Raw genomic sequence first — 25,293 nt, forward strand, 5'->3', positions numbered from 1 at the left:
GGTCCTTTCAAAATAAAAGCGTTGGAACGAGATATGATGTTGTTTCGGTTTGTTCATTTGTGCATTTTGAGTTAAATACCCATATGGAATGCAACGAACGATCTGCAAAGTAATATGAAAGGCGTTGTTGCTGTAGACACTGTTTATTTGAACATCTTCAGTTTTATTTTAACAGCAATTTCACTCTACTTCCGACATTGGCAGTGACTACATATGCTTTCACTTTACATCAGTCCTGGCTGCTGTGATCTAAAAGTCAAACTGTGGCTCGGTTTTGAGGCACAGTTTGACCAATAGGACGCTAATGGGCTAAAGAGAAACTATCCCTTAATTATAATCCCATCGTTTCCCTTCTCAGACACTGAAAATATACTGTACTGCAACGTTAAACCGAGTCATTAATCACATCTATTATATATTGCTGTGTTGTCAGTCATTTTACACATTAAAATCTGTTTCCAGGTGTTGGGGACATTGACTGCATAAGTGAAAAAAGTTGTATAAATCCTTGAATTTGTCCAGAGGCGGGTGATCTGACCTCTGGAGCTGCTCCTCATCTCTGCTTGAGGCCAGAGGCTGCAGCCACTCCTAGCATGACACACCTGAATCACCAAAGCAACTGATGGTGACTGAGGTGCTTTTCGAGTAATGATGGTGGTAAAAAACAAACAAACAAACAAAAAAAACTCATGCATGATGCATGGATCTTACTCCCTTTTTTTTTAAAGTTTCCATTGTGAGTCTGACAGTGTTCAAAGTTAAATCAGTGCAGTGCTCTTTTAAGCCATATGCTTACATTACCCGCCTTGTTTCTTTGTCCTTACCTGCCTGCCAATGCCCCTTTGGACCTGATAGCTTGCTCTGATTGCTGGCTTTTTGCTGGACCCTGTTCTGTTCTAAGACCTGGTAAACTTCACCTCTGCACTTCCTGTTTGGTGTGTGAGTTTTACTAATCCATTGCACTGACAGCCTCACTGTTCAAGAGACTCTTTTTTTTCTTCGAAAGACTTTCTTTTCTTTTTCTTCTTTCTGTAAAGAACTTGGTCTCCAAATTTCACTTCATGTAACTTCTCTTCTCCTCTATAATTGAAAAAAACTACTTATGTTTTACAAATAGGATTTGTATTTAAGAAGAATGCAAATGATCACATCAGAGTACTCTACTACAATATCATAGGGGTATTTAATCAAATACTGTACGGTAGCTCAGTGCTGAGTAAAATGGACCCAGTTTCTCTAAGCTCTATTAAGCCCACTATATCTAGAGAAATAGTGTACACATATCACAGTTTAATAATAAGTCTCTTAAGTAATATGACTCAATATGCTTATAATAATAACATCAATGCTTATATTTTTCTACTACAGGGAAATTATAGCAGGAAGCACTAACAGTCCACATGCACAGTAAGGCCACTGCAAAGTCACTGTATAGCCCAATTATACAGCCATGTAGGAGCAAACAGGAATAATAATGATAGAGTTTCACCAGACGCAGCACACAGGGAGCAAACAGGTGTGACAATGAAGGTCAGACAGTGAGTTTAGAGCAGCAGGGGGGCAAACCTCCATCTGTTGGTGTCTGACCGTCAGCAATACAGTGGAGGTGATCGCCTGTGAATAATCAGTGCGAAGGTGAAGCTTCTACCTCTCCGCACCTCCGTTTTCCTCCGGTCTAAAGAGCAGCAGGCGTACAAGAAGACAGACTGGTTCATGTTACTTTGTTTTAATGAATTTGATGGTAATCATTTAACAGCTTCACTCACATTGGCTAAAGTGATATTTGCACGATAATCCCATGGCTTTATGTGTGCACTTATGGCTATGTGCATATGTGGATTATTGGCTATGCAGTGGTCAATAGTTTTATCAGTGCAACATGTTCTCACTCATCCTCCTGTGACCTGAAGCTTGTTGGTGGCACTGAGTTCACGATGATGCATTTGACAGCTTCATCGGTGGGTTAGTGGCTCACTGTAGTAGATTTCATCATTTGATATCATCAAATTGGATATACTGAGAATGTAAAAAAAAGCCTGTTGAGTCAAACAAGTGCAGCCTCTGGTGAAAACTGGACTTTGCTATAGCTGGACCACTTTTTTCTCTTTCTGTTTCAAGGTGGTAGTGTCTACGATTCGGCCTGAGTTTGACTGTCTTTGTGAAAATACTGAGACAAAGACATGCAGTAGCTGATGCTCGGACATCAGGGCAGATTCCAGAGTGACTGGATTCTATCACCTGACAGGTGAAAAGGTCATTCCGTTTCCTCACATTTGAGTGTGTAGACACAGCGCACCCCTTACTAAAAGACAATGGTACAAACCTTTGTGCAGCAGCGGAAAGACAGAACAGCCAGCGTTAGCGAGACTTACACAGGAAACTGAATCATAGGGACTTCAAAATAAAATAATCATGAAACTTGAGAAAGAAATGAAGAGGTCTTCAGAGGCCGCCACTATGCGACTACTAACGTAATATTTGTATTTGTAATGATAATATTGAACTACATATAAAACAAAACTACTGATCATGGTGAATGTTTTTTTTTTTTCAGATGAATAAGCAGAAATGTAATGTTCTGTTTTGCAATGCTAGCACTGTTATCAACACTAACAACAATTTTCTTGTGGTGTCAGTTTTTTATATTTTTGTTGTCTGTGCATATTCTGATATCATTTGTTTTTTCTGCTGCTATCCTTTCCCTTCACACGCGTAGGTAAAGCCATTCTCCCCACGCTTCTCTTTCTCGACTCGGCTCTGCTTTTACTTTGAAGGCCGGATCCACTCTCTTCCTGTGTCCACCGGGCTGCGCGTGTGCAGCTTGGCGCTCCTCCCTGTTGCTGCTGGGAATGAGCGCACAGCGCCGCGCTCTGCCGTCCGTGTGCTGTCAGCGCTGAGCGGTCCGGCACGCCGCGGGTCCAGCCGTGTCAGCTGTAATGAAGCAGTGTGATATGTCGTACCGGACGGACCCCCTGACACCTCGCACTTTCTCCTCTTTGTCCCTATAGAAGATGGTGGCTGGCGGCTAGTTCCAACTTCGGACGCCTTGTTCTTTCCCTCAGCGAAGCGCACTGAAATCAGTTGGTGAGTGTCGGTCGTTGCGCACATACACTGTCACCTGTTTTGCTCCACAGGTAGGACATCAGACTGGCTTCTGCTGCCGTGCCATAACACGTCGACAAATCCTGCAAAACACCCTGAAGGAATGAGAAGAAGCTATATGTTGCAGTAGATTATAGGTCGGGAAGGATCCCCGAGGCGTGCTGGAGACATTATGTGCCCTGAAATTGATTTAAAAGAACAAAACAAAACATATATCTAAACAACAGAGGCTGGAACAACAAGCTATCATTTGATCAGTCATATCTGGCATCTGCTGCAGGCGTGTTCACATGTAACACGACCCATAGAGCAAATGTCAAAAACAGGCCGACAGTCGGCTCCAGCAGCCCGCCTGTCACCTCCATATGGACGCGCAGCATCCAGTGTATCAGCTGTTCAGACGCAAATGCTACTGGCTCCCAGCAGAGAGCTCCGAGGCAGCTGGATTATCCGATGTGGTTTATGGAAAGGTGCGTAAACTGTGACCTTCAGATGGTGAGCGTGATATGGTGAACTGTCAGTGCAACCACGATGGGGAATTCATCAGTCTCGAACTGACATGTGACGTTTCAGATGTTAAGACTACTGAGAGGGTGGTGGAATAACATGAGAAAAGCACTATTTGGGTTATTAATTCCCTCCAAAAGACAGATATGACTTATAGACAAGCGATGCAGCTGGTTCAGTCTGTCAGGGTTTGAAGGCCACATCTAGGAACAGTATTTTGTGCTGGCAGCTAGTCAGTGTTTTAAATGTGACCACTCTTTATTCCTAAAAATAGACCTCATCTACCACTTAGAGCATCAGGAGGTGCAGAAAAACCAAAACCTCTGGTGAAAATAAGATTTACTGATACTGAACTGATATGGGATATATGGTTATATTAAACCTGCTGACCTCTCCCTGAAGTAAAAGATGGTAAACTGTGTGTGTGTGTTTTAGCCCGTTATGTCCTCATCCTTCAGGCAGCATCTCTTCCCATTCAGGCGAGTGCAATGGTCCACGTGTGTGCGGAGGCCTTGAACGGGCCTCGGTCTTTGTGCTTTGGCGAACGCTGAGCAGAAGATGTTTCCAGAAAGACACAGAATAAGACCCCGTTAGTCTCTGTGTGGTGGTTATAATGCCGGCCTGCTCGGATGCGCTCTTCAGTAAATCTTCAGCTCGTTACACAATGTCAAGTAGGGAAAATGAAGCCAGGGTCTGCTGGGGTACCGGCGGCTCCTCCCTGCTTTTAATATTCGCTCCAGCTCCGAGGCACTTCCTTTAATTTTTGGATTTCACTGGATGTTAATTACACATCCATGAGGTCATTTCTGAAAACCAGTCTGCTGTCTTGGCCTTGGTTCAGGGGCTGGCTGCTGTGGGCTTTCTGCTGCGTGATGCAGTCATCACCTGTCAATCAGACAGTGTGGGTAACACTCGGCCTTCATTCGCCTGTGATTGTTTTGTGTCGCTGAGGTTTGTGTCTTTGGCTTGTCTAAAAGCTTTTATAAATGTAGGTTCAGTCACATGTTTTTCTCTTTACACCACTGAGATATTGAGCACTAACATTTGATGTAACAAAACGGATCTGCGTTGCTTTAAAGCTGCAGGAAGTTATTTGTTTTGGTCACTTGGTCGCAGGCAGCCCACTCTGCTCCATCACCGCCGGCTGAATCATCTGACTTCCCATCATCTGTTCTCCTCCTGCATCCTGCTCTTTCTTGGAAATCGGGCTTCATGTCACTGCCAGTCTTGCCATGACGGCAGACACATGATGACATCACACTGCGCGCCCCCCACCCACCCGTTCTGATGGCGTGGCGCCAGAAGCGACGGGCTGCTCGGTCCTTTATCGCTAACCGGAGCAGCCTGAGTCAGCCTCGTCTTGATCTTTTATAAGGAACAAAGGTTGCCAATGTATCAGTAAGCAGGTAAATGCTCTACCTATAGAATCTGTTTAATCTCCGCTGGCCTCAACATTACTGAGCAGCTTATCTTCATCATCCATGTAACACTCTCCCTCACTGAAGAGCCAAATGGACACAGTAGCTCTGCATTCAAGCAGAGTTTGACCACTTTCTACCTGTGTGGTGCAGACGTTTTTGGACGTGTTGATATTTCATTACAACAACCATTTGCATCTTTAAAAGCCCCCAAAATGACAACTTTTGGTGCTGAAATACAACTAGTTAATCATTTGATTATTGAACGATACTCAAGGACAATTGATAATTGCCAAACATTTTCTGGTTCAAGCTTCTCAAACATGGGGAAGAGCTGCTTGTCTAGACTTTGCTTTGCATTATTAGCATCAGTTTGACTGCAAAACTGTTGGTGCAATCTGTGTTTATTCACCACAAATTAGCAATATGCCCATTGTACAGAGCTTAGCTGTAGCTAGCTAGCAATGTACACACCAACTGTGTGTGTGTGTGTGTGTGTGTGTGTGTGTGTGTGTATGTAGTTTGGCTGTGCTGTTTGTGTCTCTGACAGATACCCAGACGCACCAGACTCTTCAGTTCTTTCTGCTGTTTGTCTGGTCTGGTGTTTGAAGTGAATGAAACTGAGGCTGCTATACATGTTGTAAGTCAACTCGCCAGAAGCAGCAGCTCTGAAATGGACACGTTTAAATGTAAACGTCAGTCACTGCTGATCGCTCAGAACAAATAACAGCACCTCCAAAACAAAGAATGGCTTACATGTGCTGTTTTGGGCCTTTATCACACTTCCTGCCTGCCGTAAAAATGCTATAGAATTAACGAAAATTGCTCTTCACTTTTGAATTTTGCCTCTTAGCGGATAAACGACAGCCGAGTGTCGCCTGTCACTTACAATTTTACCGCCCGGCACCAAATTCAATTCCCCATTGATTGCGGGCCTCACCACTTTGAAGATGGAAACAGTAATTTCCTAGGCTAAATTCTAGTCATTCATTATTCCTCTGCATTGACCGGTGACCTATAAGAGTTCAGTCCGAGCCGGTGCCTCGTAAAGCTCATCGCCCTTTACTGTGACCTATGGCTGGCTGCCATTTGGCTACATCTGCTTTTATCTTTCCGCCGTCAGTCAATTCTTTCCCCACCTGGGTCTGGAGGACAAAAAAAAAGACACTGAATATGCGTTGCGGAAATGTAGAGGACGGAGGTTGATAATAGGAACAGAGGGGGCCTGGCTCCTCAGAAGCGGTGTTAGACTGTTCTGACCTCAGACCTGGCATTGCCCGTTTTCCCGGCAGCCCAGCCTGACGAGGGGGGGGGGGGGGGGTGGCGGCATAACTCAATAGACTTCCCCCAGCATGCCTCTGCCCAGCTCTATGGGAAAGCGCTGCGGTTCGTCAATGTCATCTCTCCTGCTGCCAGCCTCTCCATACTGATTAGATGGGAAGGGAACAGTAGGTGAGATGGGATGGTTCCTCTGTGGAAACAAAGGCTTCATTGTGATTCCCAAGGCATCCATTCAGTCCACAGATCAGTGACCTTTTCAGTGCATCAGACCACACAATGGAATCAGCTGCTCTGTTTTCCCCCGTAATTACTGGGTGGAATTCCGTCTGCCCTGGAAACAGGCGCAGCATCTCGAAACGGTTTGTCATCAGCCATCTGAAGAGCTCCTGCTGGTGATTGGCACATGGAGAGGCTGGAAGAGGGTGAGAGGTTGCTGTTTGAGTTGCATTTCAATGGGCGCCATCAGGCGTGGTTTTCACTGAAGACGCCTCTCTGTAGCTGCACCTGGCAACTTTGCACATTTAAATCAAATTGCAGCAAAAGGGGAACATTTGAACATTTTGAGTGTCATCAGTTAGAAATCCATTTAATCTCAGTCAGATTGTAGATGTGTAGGGAAGGAGCAGAGAAGTGCTTCAGCGCTGGCACTAACATACTGTGGCAGAACTCGAAGCTGCACTAATCAATATTTTTCATTAGCAACAATGGATCAAATGACTATGAGCAATGTTACTGGTGGGCCTCAGAACGACACACACACACACATAGAATTATCACCCAGTCTTACTTTCTCTTAGCCAAAGGGAGCGTTTTAGCGTCTTTCAGCTCATTGTTTTGGTTTTCTGGCCTGCAGCTCTGCTTTCATCACCTGTTTTCCAGCAGGAGGCTGTTCTCACATAATCAGAGTAAAAACCCGCCGTATGCTGCCTCGCCACTGAATGGCAGACAGTCAGCTGCCGGCTGGTGAACATAGTGGAGCATTTAACAGCTAACGTGAAAGGTTTTTGCTATATTTTTCTCTGGCGAGCAGAGTGAATATTGGACTTGCATCTGTCAGGCTGACAGAAACATGATTCCAGATTTTGGCCGCTGGATGTGTAAACGGGCAACTGTTTGCTCTGATGTGGTGAGATGTGTTTTTGAGCTTGCTGTACTGCCCTCAGATGTCTCAAAGTCAATGAATGCAGCTTTAAAAGTGCAGCTACACATTGATTCATCAGTTTAAGCAAATATACCAAATGCTCCCAGCAAGATCTGTTGCATTGCTTTGTCTTATGTGCTAATAAACTTTGTCTCTTTCGCCTTGATGCGTTGGTCCGACAACGTAACAGTCGGATGTCATCATCCTGGGTGGAGCTGTTTGGGACTCTCCATCGGGAGCTGAAGGAAATCTTTGGGAGAAGGATGCCAGTCGTTCTCTGTTCATCCTGGACCTGTGTAAATGCTGGAAAATGGCAGGATGAATAGATGATTTGAAATTCTACTGGTGGAGATGAAATCCTCTTCTGCTTCACCTCCTCTTTTATCCCCACTGCTGAGTGCAGCTTTAATCACAAACACAACACAAAAGCCTGACACTTGTGCTGATGCAGGGTGGCAGTGTGTGTGTGTGTGTGTGTGATGCCCCATTTGCCAGGGTTGTTGTCAGAGAGTGCCAGGGGGGCCATGGGTGGTAGCCAGTGTGCAAGAGCAGCGCATGCAGCTGCAGCCGCCCGGGCCGCTCCGCCGTTGACGTGGTTGAGTTCGGAGAGAGCCCCGGGTGGAGGATGGCCTCGGTTACACTCTTTAAAACGACAGGCTTGTTCTGAAATATTGATGTGACGGCGGCACACGCTGTCCTCCCGCGGTCACACATGTATCGGACATGTGTGACACATACTGTAGATTTATTCTCCTGGCCTCACTGCTGCTGTTAGCGTGTGACTGATAATATGGATTATGTAAGATGATGCTACTAGTTTTAGATGGATTATGCGCGGAAACAATTTGCAAATTGACTGAAAATGATTTGTCACAGTATTGATAAAATATACATTTTCTGGCTGCAGCTTCTCTCATATTTCTTGACTATTTCAGTCAGATTTAGCGGTAATTGGCCAGTCTGAGGATTATTATCATTATCAAACCTCAATACCTGGACCCTTAGAAAGTGTCATTATTTGATCCTAATTTAAATCAGTAATGTTAGCAAATGTTTTCAATCACCAACACACTGCAGATCTACAGTAGATCTTCAGTATTTTCAAGAATTAATTTAAACAATGATTTATATGTTACACAATAAATACAAGTTTTGAGTTTTTTCCCCAGGCATGAATTTTTGTCAGGTTGGAAAGCTTCTTCTAGTTCCTCCAGGGCTACGACTCCTTATAATAATAGTGGTATCACAAGCTCTTCTTTGTGAAGTGTAATTAGAATCAATGTGGGTTGAGTGTGATCACACAGACAATTGATTGATTCACTAAATATTAAATACAGTGCGTAATGACACAAAAACACTAAAATATTGTCTCTCTAACTCTTGAAGTTTGAGCTTCGTTGTATTTCAGTGCTGTGTCTCGTCTCACTAATTCATCATCCTTTGCAAAATTAAAGTTGCAGCCTGAATCATTGATTGTTGGAGTCGCTCCGGTGCTTCCGTGATTTAGTTTAGCACTTTCACAAAGTTGAGGAACTCACAAGAGCTGAATGAAAAAAGGATGATCAGAACCGATGCAGCAAAGGCAGAGATGTCCTGACTTTTGATGCCCAGTATGGGCCAAGCTCCCATAAAGCTGCGCCCTTCAAATGGAAAGAAGCCAAATATGAACTGGAATTAAAATCACAATTGTGGAGCCTGTTAGAAGTTTTTATTTATTTGTAAAATTAGAAACAAAATGACATCATGGCAGCCACTTCACATGCCATAAGAAAAAAAATATATTTAGAAAGTAATTATATTTTGGAAGTATTACTGTTATTGTGTACTGCAACTCCAATCAGGAGTCAGAGGCCACAAATCTAATCCCACTTTCTCTCGGTCTAATTAGGCTGAGTAGAGATACATCAATGGCAACACTGGAGTCACATGTGCCGCCAGCGCCAGGCGTACAGGACGTCCTGTAGGGAAGGACAGTGTGGTTTTCCCCCGTTTGACTTTTCCGATGGAGCGAACTGGAGGGTCACTTGTGTCTGGTCAGGACTAGGTGATAATCAGAGTTGAATCAGAACGTGAATCTGTGCACATCATACATCCCCAAAACAGTCTGTTCCTGCCCGACATGTTCTGTTCTTCAGATCGTTCCCGAGGCCCCTGCCGCCGCTGCCCACCAGCCGTTCTTTACGGCGCTCTGTCAAGTGCGCTAATTGCTGTAAATAGCTGGGTGCTCTGTTGTTGTGATTGACCCTTCTGAGAAGCCGCTCAATCTGTCTCATATTTGCCAACATGGAGGCCACTTTGTTGCTCTCATTATATATAATGGTGTGTTGTTGTTATTGCACATTAAACTCAGTTAATTACAGAGAGGGTGCTTTGCTTTTATGGAAGTGCTATTTGAACAACTGAACTGAGTAATTTGAATCTTTGGACATTGTAGTTCAGTGATATCAGCGAGTGATTGTAAGCTCCTTTTACAGCTGTGGGTAGTATCTGAAAGTAGGCTTTGAAATCCTATAATAATGTCAGTATTATAGCAGACAATAACTGAGAGCTGATGACTGGGATATTGATAGTCATTTTATTTATTGTTTATTCCATTAAAAAAATAGTGACCCTTTGCTAAGACAAATGCAGTTACTTCTTGAAATTTGTAGTACTTTTTGTAACAATATGTCTTCAGTGTCACACAGAAGTAAACCACAGCAGACTTCTTATTTCTAGCCTTGGCCGTGGATTTTGTCGGCTGAAGCGATAGCTGTTTATCAGCTGTTGCTAGCTAGCGGATTAGCGCTACATGATTTGGCGGGAAACATCGTCTCTCGCTGGCTTTTTAGTGTGTCAAGATAATTCGATTTAAAGAAAGAACCCAGTGAAAAGGGTTTTGAATAGCACATGATGGCTATACTAGCAAAGGATGTGAGAATGAGGATTAACTGATGATAATGCTTTGGGAACGAGTTTGGCTGGAATTGCTGGAGGATTAGCTCCCAAACGAACGAAGAGCCGGGCGAGGTTGCTAACGTTAGCTTAAACTTGACTGAGGTGGAGTTTCCAGTCCTGTACGGAACATTTTCACCTGAAACCCTGCGAGTTAACGAAGTTAGCAAATGATATGCTCGTTAAATTTGCTGTGGCAACATTATAGTAGCTACTGATAGTTCGTAAGTGTTAGCCTGGCATGCTAACATTTGAAATTTACCTTTGACCAAATACATTTCTCTTGTGTTTTTTGCTTTGGGAACAATTGCAAACTCTTGATTTGGCATGTGAAAAAAATCCAAAGCTTGAAAGAGCTGTTCTGCCTTGTTTGCTGTTGCTTAGCTAGATTTGGACAGACTGATTGGGGAAGGTGTTTAGCAAACAGTCTACTGAGTGATTCTCCCAGAATTTAACTCAAATTCGGATGGAAAGTCCCTCAGAGATGATGTGTACTACCACAGGACACTAAAAGTAATAATATTTATGCTTAAGAATGCTAAAACACAGCCATCCATCAGCTTATTTGAGAAATGAGTGATACTGACTGGTTGGTTTCGGATAAAAGAGTTTCATGTGGAGACATTTTGCCCACCCAGAGAATCATCTGGGTTATTCTGTACATGCACGGACCTGTAGCATGATTTCTCTCCGAAAAGATCCCCCCAATCAAATGATCTGCAAAGCGAAAGCCTCTGCTGATGCGTTTGTGTCTGCGTCCCGGCTTCTGAAACATGAAAGCGGGCAGCCATAGTGAGGGAAAGGGCTGCGCGGATCAGCAGAAAAGACGGGAGGATGTGCCCGGCATGTTTGCGAGATCTGAAGGGAGGCTGTGATCACGCTGTCTCATTAGATCAGTCTCAGCGCTCTGCTTCTCCCTCTCTATTGCTGCTGCTCAGGAAAAGAAAAACCAGATTTTTTCAAAATCAACTGCCGCTATCAGAGTCGTGCTTCACCTCTCAGCTTATGTGCATATGTATGACCTTCTGTGCACCTGTTAACGTGAATGTGATGAGCTCTGCAAACGTCTAATTTCATGATTTTTTTCACATGATTCACTTCATTAATGTTTCTCTATTTAATGTTTGGTGTGTTTTCTGTACTTAAACCTTCCTTTCCATTGCTCATACCTGCAGCAACAATCCTGTATCATCAAATCTGATGTCATCATGACAAAAGACAGCTCCATGAGACAGAAAAAAAACAATACCAATGCGGTATGAAGCTGGTCTGCTTCCTCCCCGGCTCCCCTCCTCCACTATATAGCTGTCTTTATAACAATGGTGCAGTTTCCATGGCAGCTAGAGCATGTTAAGCTTTAGGATAACAGTGAAAAAAGTGGGGAGAAGGACAGGGAATAATCACAGGGTATGAGGGACTAAAAATAGCGAGGGACTTAATCCTAGGCATTATTTATTCATCTGAAACTTCTCGTGTCTGCGCCGGCTGTGTAAACATCATTTCTTCTGCAGTTCCTTGTCAGGGGGGGAGGCTGCTTTCTGACCTAAACCCTCATAATCTTAGTGACTGACTAATACCGTGACTATAGGAGAGGGGGGATACAGTCACAACACAAAGGCAGCACACACTGGATGGACATATATGGGTTGGATTTGCTGTGGTGAGGCTGTCTGGTTAGAGAAACTAGCTCTGGATTATTGCAAGCAATTTATTACTATTATTATTAGATAAAGCATGGAAGTTAAGAATGAGGCTGCATAATAGAGAGTGAGATGAGCGCAAATCTAATCCTTTGTCACTGAAAACCATCCACAGTGACAAGTTGCCAGCTTGTAAGTAAACATCTCTGTAAATGATGCTCTACATGACAAGAAAGGCTATGTTTAATTCGATCGCTGCCTGTTCATGTAATAAAATGCATTGAGACAACAGCGAAGCCGCAGGCTGCGTAGCCCAGAGAACTGATATCTATCATTGTCTCTTGTTTGGAGAAAAGAAAGCTCTGACCGATATGGCTGTTTAGAGGCCAGCACCGGTGCTGATATGTTTGTACTGAAGCTGCCAGTTGCTTATATTTTGGGCTTTTATAGTATTTTATATGTTTAGACTGATTCTGGCTGTTCTAATGCCTAAAACAATTGTGATTTTGCGACATTTTGCAAGAAGTTTCCTGGAAAGAACGATAGTATGTTGAGAAAATTCAGGGGAAAACAGAGACAGTGTTCATGTGGTTCAGTGTTCATGACTTCCAGTTAAATCCTAGTGGAGCCAGGAGAGTCTTTTAGTCAGTGTGCAGTGGAGCTATGCTGATATGATAGCCGTTATTGCAGGTAGCGGTGACGGTGTGCGTGTTTGCAGTAAAGAGTAACAAGACATTGTAGCACAGAAATGCTGAAGGAGGTCTGAGGGCATTACAACCTGTCACCAGACAGGATGATTTTTACGCTGTAAAATGTCCTCCTCAGTCTGTATCTTTGTCACACACAAAGCAAATAAAGGACAAAACACTGTATTAGAATCAGATTTGAGTATTGATATATAATGAAATTTGCCTATGCACAATTCATTATAAAGAGTAAAGTTTCCCATAATAAGCTAATGATAAATAATATATATAATATGTAATATAATATAATATATACTTGGGTTCCATTCGAGTTCCGTTTCCATATTTTCCCTTTAATTAGTTCCAAATTATTTAGTTAAACTCTGGGAAATTCGGAAGAAATTTTCAGGAAATTACGGACAGAATTTCGGTCCACAGGTGGTTTTCCATGGTGACCAGCCCGGAGGCACAAGGTTTCTGGACTCAAGGATGCAGACCCACACAGCAGCGAGATTTTCCAAAATAAGACTAATTTATTTAACAGAAATCACTCAGGATGGAGGATACAAATTAAATTTGGCAAGAAATCAAAGTACAACAAAAAGCGCTAAGGATAATAAAGACTGGTAAATAACTAAACTAACTAAGGCACAAGTGACTACGAGGACAATTAACAAACAAAAGGCTTAAGGCAAAAACTAGGCACTAAGGCTGGTTAACAAAGTATCAACAAAAGACGCAAGGCTAGACTAATCACTAAGGCAAAGTTCAAACAAAAGATATAACACTATGCTAAAGACAAGACTTACAAGGGAATCAGAAGACAAGGATCATGAAAACTAGATAGCAAGGCAGTACAAGACAAGGCACGAGACAATCTGGCACAGGACAAAGGGAGACGCGGACTATATATACACAAGGTAACAATGAACAGGTGGAGACAATCAGGGCGGGGTAGACAATCAGACAGGCGGGAAACACACCGGGAAGTCAAGGGCCTGAAACGAGGGGAGAGTGAGGTTTCACAATAAAACAGGAAGTGCAAGACAAGACATGACGCTCGTGAACAAAACACATAAACAAATCTGACGAGACATGACACATGGGAGCTGATTCAAGTTCCACTTGATGAAGAAGGCCATGAGATACAGTCAAAAGCTTCATCTTATTTTTTAAGGCTGAACAGTTCCTCAAGAGAAGCTTAGAAATTAAGGATTTGTTTAAGAAACATGACAGAAAAATTAAATGAATTAATAAAACATACGATGACAATGTTCAGTGTTGTACACATACAGCGCAGCCTGATACTGATAAGGTTAAAATCAGTATATGACAACAAATCTGTGAGCAAACAGTGTGAGTGTAACCATAGTGAGATGGTTTCCCTGAACTCTTAATTATCAGCTTATATGCACACCTTACATGTGGAGGTGTAAAAATCTCATTAGAAATACAGTATGTTTCACAGGTGTGAGACTCTTTATACATTTTCAATCCAGCAAGAATACGGAGTGCCTGAGAGTGTGATTTCTCTTCCATTATGAGGTCTGCAGTATTCGCCTTCATAAAACATGTAATTTTTGAGGCTTGAGTATTGACATTGGAGTTTTCCTGACCCATTTAGAGAGTAGTTTTCTCAGTGCTTTGTCCTGGTTTATTGCTAAACACACTGCTGTTCACAAGTGTCTGCAATCACTCGAGGGGATGGGAATGCAAAAAACTTGTCGCATTAATTCTGACACAACCACCGACTCTAATGGACGTGACATTTTCAGACGTCTTCGTCCATGCGTTTTTTTGTACAGGCAGAATCCTTAAAAGCTTCTTTTATGCAACTGAACCATCTACATGCCAGAAATGAACCGTATATTGAATTACATTTTTGATGTTGTACCTAAAACCAGCGATCTGACCAGTATTTTCAAAGTACTAGCATTTTTGATATATATATTTTCAAATCAGCTTTCTAAATTAGCAATACCAACAAAAGTGTTAAAGCTGCTCGACTCAGTATTTGGATGTTGATAATGGATCATATGACGAATTGTATTGTGAAAGGGGTCACCCATAATGACAAACACAAAGGGAGTTATGATCTCATTGCATTTTCCCCAGCTTTACGGGCATTTTATTGTCTTTCAGCTCATTGTTTTTGTATGACATTCAACTACTTTGTCGTTTTCTGGTAGGTCTGATAAAGCCACTGTATCTAACCTGTCCAGCACCAAACAGCCAGACAGACGAAGCTAGCGACGAGCTGCTTAGCATAATTGTGCCTTTAACAGTTAAATTGACAGATTTTTCGAAGTTGGTGGAGACCAAAAAGGAGTTAAGAAAAATCAGATGATGATGATGACTATGAATGAATAGTCTTAATTACATTACATAACAATTCCTGTTGTGAGTCTTTTGGAAAATAAAGTTTATTATCCTCAATATATTGAAAAAAGTTATCATTGTGGTATAGTAACTGAAAGTTATGTATTGTTTTGGCGTCAGTATTGTTAAGTTTCACACAAAACCTGTAGAGCTTCTGCTGCTCTACATGGTGTGCTTTAGTGGCAGGAATGCTAGAATGACGACCAAACCAGTTCAAATGTTGAAACTTCAGTGTTAAAAGAGCCTCTTCTTCTTAGCTGAAGTGAATGGAGGAGTCTTTCTGGAAGGTCTCCAGTCGAGTTCAATAAGATGTGTATTATTTGTTGATACTAAAGGAATATTTACTTTTAATATTTTTACCAGCTTCTTGAAGTGAGCTTGGTGGTGACATTTTCGACACACAACAGAAGGGGCAATAAGTCTGTGTTGGTTACATGGATGCACAAAGTTCGTGTTACTGAGCTCTCAGCATCTGTTTCTGTTTGTTGCTCCTGCTCTCTTTCTCTGGCTCTGACCGCGGTGCTGAAAGCTTCCATTCACTGTTGAATCGAGCCTTCTCACTCAGGGTCCTTGGACTCCGTTTAGAAAAACAGGCGCTCTCTTAAAAAGCCAGCGAGGCTTCTCCTGAATGGAGCCGCTCTCACTGGCGTTGAGAGCGCTGTGAGGTTTGATCAGAGACAATACCCCTAGCTGTTATGGTCAAAATTACCCGTCAGCGTTGAATGCGATGGGCTGTTTAAGTTCAGATATACGACATACCTGCTCCGATAAACACATGGGTGAATGGGGCTTTTTTTCATTTGGACACGTCTAACTGACAAGACACAAGAAGATAATTTCAGCTGCTTTGTTATTTACAGTGACCCTGCAAGATAGGGCATGTTTCAAGAACATACTGGGTAATTTGTCGCTAAATTATAGAGGTCGCTGTGCTTAGAAATAGCCCAGGTAGCAATTTCCAGCATTAATTAGCTTTTATTTAATTGCAGAGCTGTCACATGTTCAGTAGTGTTCAAGAAGAGGAAGAGAGAGCCACTTCTTTTTTACTCAGCCTCTTTGCACCATCTCTGTAAACAACCCTTGACCTCTGACAGCTTTTCAATCAGAAGGCTTTTATAACTCTACCTTGTTGCGTAACATACCTGCGGCTTGTTCCCGAGCCTGACTGAGCCTTCAGAGCATCTAGGTCAATTTTCTTGACAAGATAATCCCATCTAAACTGTTGTTGGATTATCAGATAAAATAAACCTGCTCAGATGATCAGTCACTGTCTGTTCAACGTTTAATCCGATGGCTTAGTGAAAGTTACCGAGCAGATGTTCTAATTAGGGCTGGCCGAATGGTTGTTCGGCTGTTATTGACACTGATAGTTTTGGTTTTAAGATATTTATAGCCAGTGTTTGCATTCATGTTCAATTGTTCTTATTTACACAATATAATGCAAAGAGGAAAAACCTCTAAACTACTGTTAAATCCTCATCGGATGCTAATATAAAGCAACCAATATTTTTTAGCTGGGGGAAGCAGCTTCTGAAGGTGCACTGAACCATCCTCCACTCTGAGTTTTATGCCTGAAGCTGCTGAAGAAAATCCTCCCATATCGCACTGGAAAGCTGTCACATCACCAGTGGGTGATCGGGGCCGGTGTCTGCTGCTAAACAGAACGTCGATAAAGACCTGTCGTTATTTCAGCCAGAGCTGCAGTAGTTTTAATTATCCAGATTAACAGACAAATCTTAGCTTTCCATTGATGATCAGTTGTTTATCTTGACGAGCCTGTCAGATAGGCTGCAGTGGGCGGCAGGGACGTGCTGTGTGAGGTGTCCCTCCTGCTGCGTCGCCCTGATTAGACTCCTATTGTTGGACTTTCACTTGAACTGCGGCCACTGAGCCAGGACAAAGAGCGGCTTTGTCATGTGGGGCAGAGAAGGCTTCCTGGAACGCCTACATTAAGATCCAACTGAAAAGCCATGTTTCGTTGTTTAGCACTGCAAGTTCAAAAACCTGAAATTGGAGTCGTGCGGGCCACTGAGGCCACGTCCTTTGTATTTTTATGTGAATTTGGGGTGTTTGAAACATGGGTGAGTTCACAGTCTGCAAGTGAAAACATACTCGTGATGGATCACTGTCACTGTTTACTGGAAAGTCACAACCTCTGTTCTGACCTGTTTGACCTGTTAATTATGGCCTCCAACAACCGAAAGTGAAAGTTAGGAGTTGGAATATTGAGATAAATGGTTATTATTACGCCTTGTCATATTTAGCTTTTACTGATACACAAACTTTTCCACCTCAGCCAAGCATAAAAACTTTTTGGAGATATTTGCACTTTTTTTGGGCGTAAATTGAGAATGCTCATAATGCGAATGTTGCTGTATTTGCTGATGGAAATGGGGTAAACTAACAAGAGGAAGTTATGTTTAGAAGCACAAATGGAGGGATGTTACAGTAGTTTGACAGTCCTACAGTGGACATTGTATAAGATGATTCCAGTATTTTTCGACTGGGTACATTTCAATTTGGCCAGTTTGATCTTAGCAAAATAATAAATGAATAAAGGCCTCAGCATTTCTTTTATTTCTGGCAGTGTGGAGAAGGCTTTGAAACACTGTTTAGACTTTTATGTCTGGAAATATAAAAACTACAGAAAGTATAATTGAGAAGTTAACTGAAGTGGCTAAATAAAATTTGTAAAATCCAAATAATTCTGAAATTATATGAAACTGTTGTTTGTTGGCGATGGGGACTGCATTGGGAGGACTCATGACCTCTGTTTTTTAACCCTGGCTAACCCTTGCTTACTCGGAATATTGTAAAGGCAGAACATTAAATGTGCAACAGTGTTTTGACATCAATAAATCATGACTGCATTAATTATTAGTGTATTATATGTGTTATGTTTGTTTATCCTGTACAGTAAAGCCGAGGATTCTGCAGGGGGAGGTTCGACATAGGGTTTCTGGGTGATGTGTTGGTAAATTTAAAAACAGTAACCTTATTTCTGATGCTAAATAAAGGCTATCAATCGTTTATGGTAATTTTAGGGGGCACATTTCATTTGATCATATATTGATGTCCAAAAATGATACCTTTAATCATACAATGCAACACAAAAGCTATAATTTCATTGTGAGTGCATGGCCTTGCCCATTCCTCCCTCTATGTGCAGAGTCATGGGCTTAGTTAGAAGCATGTGATCATGTGAAAGTGTTGAGGGAAATATGTTTATGATCATGGAATTATTAAAATAAAAATGGGCCACAATGCACGACTCTGTCTTAGCTCAATGGCTAAGCTACAGTAGAGCTTGAGGCTAACAGATGGTCAACCCCTTGGCCCTTTTTTCTGGAGATCTAGATTGTGTTCGTGCAGAAAGTGTGTATGTGTGTGAGTTCATAGCTGCAAGTACAAATTTCCTTACGTCATTCCTTTGTTGAAAGGGAGCGATGGGAAATGGGATTTTTCTCCAAAGAATGCTGTGGGTCTTTAAAGCGAGGGGATACAACAAAAGAGGGAGACTGGGAAGAGAAAGTGAGATAGTGAGAGAATGGATTTGAGTCATATGTTTACCTGCCAGTGGTGCTTTTTCTGTATTGTTGCCATAGCAACAGCAGCTCGCTGTATTTGTGTGTGTGTGTGTGTGTGTATGTGTGACAAGGGATGTAATTCTGCCTGTCACTAGTGTAGCCTAGAGCTGGCTCCCCAGCTGCTGGTTGCCATGAGACCAGACAGACACATCCTCCGCTTCAATGATAAATCTTTTCTCTTGATGCTCAAATCACTAAACCGATTAGGTACATTTTGTTTGAGATATGTCAAGATGAGTGGCCACTGCTGTGCTCTGTATTACTCAAAATGTGATGTAAAAATCATTTCAAACGTATTATGATCAGAATGTCATTAAAATGATCAGGGTAAACACTGAGGGAAAAATTATTAGATCATTATGTTGGCTACTGGGAACAGAGCTTAGGTGCTGTACTATACATGCTAACAACACAAAATCAGACACATTTCATGACAATAAGCAAGACCCTGAACCTCCTGTAACATATGTCAATCTGTTATTAATCAGGCGTAGATGCATCATAATTGCATCAAAATTATCGCATAATATAAACATTATAGCAATTCTGCTTCTTGTGCTATTAGCTACCCAACTGTCCAATAGATCATTTAGCTAGCTCTAGCTAGAGTGATCAGTCTCCAAACATAGCAATCTAGTGATGTAATTAAATTAGCTAATGTCAGTTCAGCTAATATCATGAATAAGTTTGAAAAACAGTGAATGTTAACTTGAGGTTCCTTCTCATTAGCTTGGCTACGCATGGGTTTTCATGTGCATGCTAACAGGACAAAAATGCAAAACATGTTGATGGCTGTGAGTTAAAGATGCTGAACCTTATGCAGTAACTTCAAAGGTGTCTTACTTGAAATGCACCCATGTAATGTTCATTTAGTGTAGCATATAGTGTCCAACAAACTGATTAGCAAGAGTTAGCAAGCTATCAAACCAAGCAAACAAGGCAGTAATACTGTAGCTGACAGCTAATTCAGCTAATATCATGGATAACTGATAACTGAAGCGCTGAGAAAAGTGAAATTATATTGAACTGACTTAATGTTTCCTTCACATTTTAGTTACATAGCTATGCATGGGTTTTCCTATGCTTTAAAAGGACAAAAGAACATGAACATTGTTGATAGTTATGAAGAGGTCATTTTGGTTATTGTAAATGCACATTCTTAATATTCAACAAATTACAACAGGTTCTTTTGCTGTTAACTATCAACACAAACACAAATAACTATAATTTACATTTAATTCTAGTCAATTAATGAGGTTTGCATCACATGTTAGCACAGACAGAGAGGTCCTGAATTTATTGGGAAACATATGTTATTCATAAAACATAACACTCAGTTCTTTCACTTACAAGTTTTCATATCTTAACAAACCAGGGGGGCTCTCTGAGTCCTCACTGTCGCAGGCATGCACCATTTTCGGGGGCAGGCAAACATGTAACATTTTGCCCTTGTCATCATAGAGGGGTCCTGAGATGACGGAAGTAGAGCCAGTGTTGGACTTTGCCTCCTCCGGGCGCTCAGGGAGAAGAAACGCCCTGCCTGACATCCTGGGCTCTCCGGCAGGTGTAAACCCTGGTGACCTGCCTCTTAAGCTGGCAGAGCTGTCCCTCAAAGGTAACGTATGCTGCTTTCTTCTTCATCATTACAATATTGAGCACAAGGCAGATTTAAACTGTTTTCAACTCGTGAGTTGAATCTGTGAATCTGTATCTTGCCATAACATGGATTATAACAGTAGGCTGTTAACTGTGTACCAACCCAACGGATGGTCTCAAACACATTACGAAGCCACATTAAGAATGAACTCTTACTGTGGCACACCAGGTAATTAAAAAAAAACATTTCAGGTGATTGCCATATGAAGCCTACTTCGAAGAATCTAAAATATAAAACATATTCTGGTTTGTTTGACCTTTTTTTGTTTACTGCACAATTCTGTATGTGTTCCTTCATAGTTTTTGATGTCTTCAGTATGTACCCACAACATATAAAGTAATAAAAATAAAGTAAGAAGGTGTCTCCAAGCTTTTGACTGGTAGTGTAGATATACTACTGCATATATAGATATACTGTTGATGGGACACATTGGGAAATGATGCAATTGAATAAGATGACGCGTCACTTCTACTTCAGATTCAACCTAGGCCTGACACTGCAGGCTGGCCATGTCCTCTGGTCTCAGCTCTGGTCCATTTATGGTTGCCAGATATAGCAATGATTTGGGACTGAAGGGTTTAGGATCCAGTGAAAAACATTCGGGCCAGCTTTGGGCTAGGATTTCCACTTGGAAATTGGGTATAACAGGCTAATTCCATGCCAGAATCATACAAGTCATTCATCACGACTTTGGCATGAGTGCCTCTGCCGGGCGTGCCAAATTTAGGCCACTGCTGGGCTGAGTATTTTTGGCTACATGGGTAGCAGGCAAATGAGCATGCTGCTAAATCAAATGATGGTGCAGTTTGTCTTGCATGTTCCAAAAAAGAATTAAGTAGAATTCTGGCTCTGATCGCTCTTGGTCCTCCTCACAAGTTTACTGGTCAATTCTGTTTGGTGCGCAATAGCTTTACTGCCAGCTAACTCACAGCGTTTTGTTACATTGAGTGCATGCAAGTGGAAACTAGCTAAAGTAAGCATGTGCCTATTTGTTTCCGCGTGATCATGGAGCTCTGGGCACCGTGCAGGTTCCCCCTTTAGCCACAAATGACCCCCAATCAATTGATGTTATGCTACTTTTAGTTGATTCAAATCAGCGGTATTGATCAACAGTAGCTTTGGATTCTTCTTTTTGACTGCAGCATGTTTCTTATTGTGCCTGTTTGGCTTTGTGCGCAGATGGTCCGGGAGGGGCCCAGTCACCTACGGCGGAGGAGCCTCCAGCACTGCCGGAGAGCTCAGAGGGGAAAGAGGGATCGTAGGGACTCATCTGTTCGCCTCTCCGGAGACCTGCAAAGATAACCTGAGAGACGGGATGAGGAACGAGATAGAGGACGACCTGTGGGAGAAAGAGTGATTATCTGTGGAGAGTCAGTCTGTTTGCGAAGCAGCTGAGCCACGGAGGGAGAGTGACGAACCGACTCCCGAAGGAGCCGGGAGCTTAGGACTGTTTGGCACTCAGTGCTATCTGAAAGAAGTCAGACGTCACTTAGTTATGAACCAATGAGTGAGTGAGTGTGTGTGTGTGTGTGTGTGTGTGTGTGTGTGTACACAGGTGAGATATACACTCACCTCGGACACTATGCTGATAATCAAAGGGACCATGACAGATTGTATACTGTACACTACTATTTTTATATGCTTTATTTAAAACTAAAGAGAAACAGGAAGTCGTAAGCGAAATTGAGTGTAGTTTCCTTGCACTTCCTGCTGTTTTCTGTTTTATAGTGATGTGTGTTATTTTACATTGACAATAGCGGGAGGGCGTTTGATAGCAGCCTGTAGTTGTTGGAAGCTTTTTAACCCAGCTGGATGCAAAATGGCACATGACGTATGAAAACGGTAGATTTAAAAAAAAAAACTGGGAAGCGTTTGTGTTGTCTTGCTCACTTCCGTATGCTTTTACACTAAACGTGTAAGACCTACTGTATTTTCAAATCTGAGACTGTTGTACAGTATATCTACATTGTAAATGTACAGCTTGGACCCCTCATCACCAGACTGTTTTGATCCTAGCAACAACAACCAGGGATTTGATCCATTTTTCTAGGTGCCCGTGTGGTGCGAGGTGATAGCGTGGAAGAGCCGTCCATCTCTTGAGACATTCCTTTAGAGAATAGTGTCCCACTGCCAGCAGTGTACACGCTGCTTCATTACTGAGAAAAAAGTCAGAGATTTCCTTTAGTTTTTTGCTCAAGGCTGCTTTTAAAAGTCTCGTCATTTTCCAAACCTCTGAAAATGTGCCTAGTGGCAGTTCACAACCGAAAACCTGTGTTGTGTTCTTTCTCTGTGAAGTACTGTTATCCACTATTTTGGGCTACTGATATTTCCTCAGTTTTAGTAGGAGGTATCATAACACCTCTTTACTGCTTGAACTGTAAACGAAAGGGGGGGAAAAAAACACTTTTGTAACATTCTACTAGCCTGCATCTGCAGATCTGTCAGGAAAAGCATTCAGTTTCGCAGAATCTTCAGCAGGGCTTTTGGTTTTGCGGCGCGAGGCTCCTCGCACACGCTTCTCATAGCAACAGCAGCATATGCCCGCGGACTGGGCACGGGAGCAAGCATCAAGCAACACCACCGCCGCAGTGTGTTTGGAGCGCACACTGACTGCGTGGAGAAAAGTCTGTTCACACTCATCAACACATAAGCAGAGCTGTGAATAGGATGCAAGGCGGGGAGCGAGGAACACAGCGAGAGAGTCCGCATTTGTCTGCTGTCCACTCACTGCTACTGTATATATACCGTGTTGTAGTATAACCCATGTGTCATACATGCTGCCTGTATGATTACCAGACTTTAGTGACATGCTGTACCCACAAAGAAATGATGTTCTGTAATTGTCTCTATTTGAAGATGTTTTACCGGTGGCCGTGTCTTTATGTGGATGTGTTTCACAAATGCAACAAGGAAAGCCTGATGTGCTGCTGCCCAGCCTCTGTTTCTGAGGCAGTGTTACTACTAATGCTGATGAGGAAGTGTTCGCGGTCTATCCGAAGCTGTATGATCAACACTTTTTTGATGGTTGATGAATCAGAGGTGTACATGGTGCATATATTTTACTTAGCTGGATTGAATCCTATGTGTTGATTCTATCTGGTGGTGAAAATTGCCATTAAACCCACAAGCTTTACATATACATCTGTGTGTCTGAGAAGTGTCATTTCTTTAGGACCTTCATGTTTCGTAATACTGGACATACGGCATGTTGGATAATATTTAAATGATAACGATGTTATTGAGTAGAATGTTTTTAGCCACGCAATCGACAGGTCTCTGTGGGAGAAAGGTCAGTGCACCACTTTGGTCGAGACTGAAATGGCTCAACAACTATTGGATAGATGGGTGTGAAAATTTGTGCAGACGTTAATGTTCCCCAGAGGATAAAGGCTACAGAGTGTTGATCCCAAGACTTTACATCTAAACAACCAGGATTTTAAAGTTTGTCCAATTCTTTGGTTTGTTGAATAGCTGCTGAGCTAAAGTCACTGCCAACAACCTCAGCTGTAGTTTGTGTTTGCTGCTAATTAGCAAAAATTAGCATGCTAACGTATTGAACTAAGATGCCCGTGGTAAGCATGACTTAAATATATAGAAATATAAATATCAGCATGTTAGCATGGTGATAATGTGCATGTTAACATGTTGACATTAGCATTTAGCTGTAAAGCACCAGTGTTCTAGAGCTGCTAGCATAGCTGTAGTCATGTTTTGTCCACATGAACTGCTGAATGCATCACAGCAGCTGTCACTATTGTAAACTAGAGAGGGTGAGTTCTGCATGCTAAGTAGTTAAATACTTGAAGCAGGTGGAGCATTAAGACTTGTCAGCAGTAGCCAGACTCACAGGGGAACTGCACCAAGTCTAAAGTCTTTTCACAAGTCTGGAGTACAAATGCATACGTGGAAAAAAAGTTGTGCAAAACCATTTGTGTGTCCAGGTGGAGATGTGTTAAATCTGATAAGTGTCTTCATGTGATGTCACTTGAGTCAGCATCAGTGGGGCTGAGATTGAATGTTTAATAGTGTAAAAAAAACTTGCCTCGCGTGCATTCGGAGGGTCAAATCACCAACATCTGGCCAAATGTCTCACTTCTACACAAGCACAAATTTATTTTCCTTGCTTACTACCAATAAGCTGTAATTAAGAGGTTATTGAGGGCAAACTCAGCTAATGGCCTAGCTGTTGAATATGATCATGCAGAATAAAGCATTAATAAGTTCTTTATAAGTAATAAAGAGCCAATATGCTAATAAGATACATGCTAATAATTAACTTGTTGATAGTGAATACGGGCACCTTAATATAAGGAGTTACTTCTCTTACTTGTGATTATTCAATAGCCTATTGCCTTATTTGACCTGAATCAACAGTTCAGGTGAAATAACGTGGAGGTATTGCAGATTTCAAATGTTAAACAGTAACAGTGTTATGCTGCCTGCTACTGCTGCTGCAAATATAATTACAGGTTGATCAAACAAGAATAGTCAACTAAATCTGTAAATGCAAGGGCCATGGTGATAATGGTCATGGTTGGTTGTGTGGTGGCAGGACTGGTGATGTATTGAGCTTTTGACAAAATGAATGAAAAGTACACGCTTTTCTATGCTTTCTTCTTATTACTACATGGCTGTATTCCATTTTTCAGGCTGGCTGTTGAGGAAGCACCAATCATTCTTTTTCTTACATCTTCTAAAGTGTAATGTAAGAGCATTTAGGTGCACTTAAGGGAAGCACAAGGCAAGACATGCACGCTTTCTCTGCCTTCCAGAAAAGCCATGTTAGTACACTCTTGTTACATAATGCAGCAGTTCCTGTGGGTGTGCAGCAGATGGAGACATTCACTAAATTATCATTCACCCCACATCATGCTTCCACACCGATGGGAGAATTTCTTTGTTATGTCTGCTACAAAGAAAACGGCTGAAATACAATTTTCACAACAATATTTATACAAATA

General features: G+C 42.1%; 1 protein-coding gene across 1 annotated transcript; it reads left to right on the top strand.

The window, feature by feature from the left end:
* The first annotated feature begins 2,912 nt into the window (after positions 1 to 2,912).
* Positions 2,913 to 23,376, top strand: pkib (protein kinase (cAMP-dependent, catalytic) inhibitor beta). The gene is made up of 3 exons (XM_041955865.1): positions 2,913 to 3,084; positions 20,137 to 20,290; positions 21,512 to 23,376. Exons 2-3 carry the CDS (start codon positions 20,149 to 20,151, stop codon positions 21,592 to 21,594), a joined length of 225 nt encoding a protein of 74 aa, XP_041811799.1. The 5' UTR covers positions 2,913 to 3,084; positions 20,137 to 20,148; the 3' UTR covers positions 21,595 to 23,376.
* Positions 23,377 to 25,293: the final 1,917 nt, after the last annotated feature.

Source organism: Chelmon rostratus, chromosome 16 (assembly GCF_017976325.1).
Source record: "Chelmon rostratus isolate fCheRos1 chromosome 16, fCheRos1.pri, whole genome shotgun sequence".
In the NCBI taxonomy this organism is placed as follows: Eukaryota; Metazoa; Chordata; class Actinopteri; order Chaetodontiformes; family Chaetodontidae; genus Chelmon; species Chelmon rostratus.

Coding starts and splice junctions, on each gene's coding strand:
- pkib (XM_041955865.1), top strand. CDS start 20,149: ATGACGGAAGTAGAGCCAGTGTTGGACTTTGCCTCCTCCGGGCGCTCA. Junction 20,291..21,511: donor GGCAGAGCTGTCCCTCAAAG/GTAACGTATGCT, acceptor CTTTGTGCGCAG/ATGGTCCGGGAGGGGCCCAG.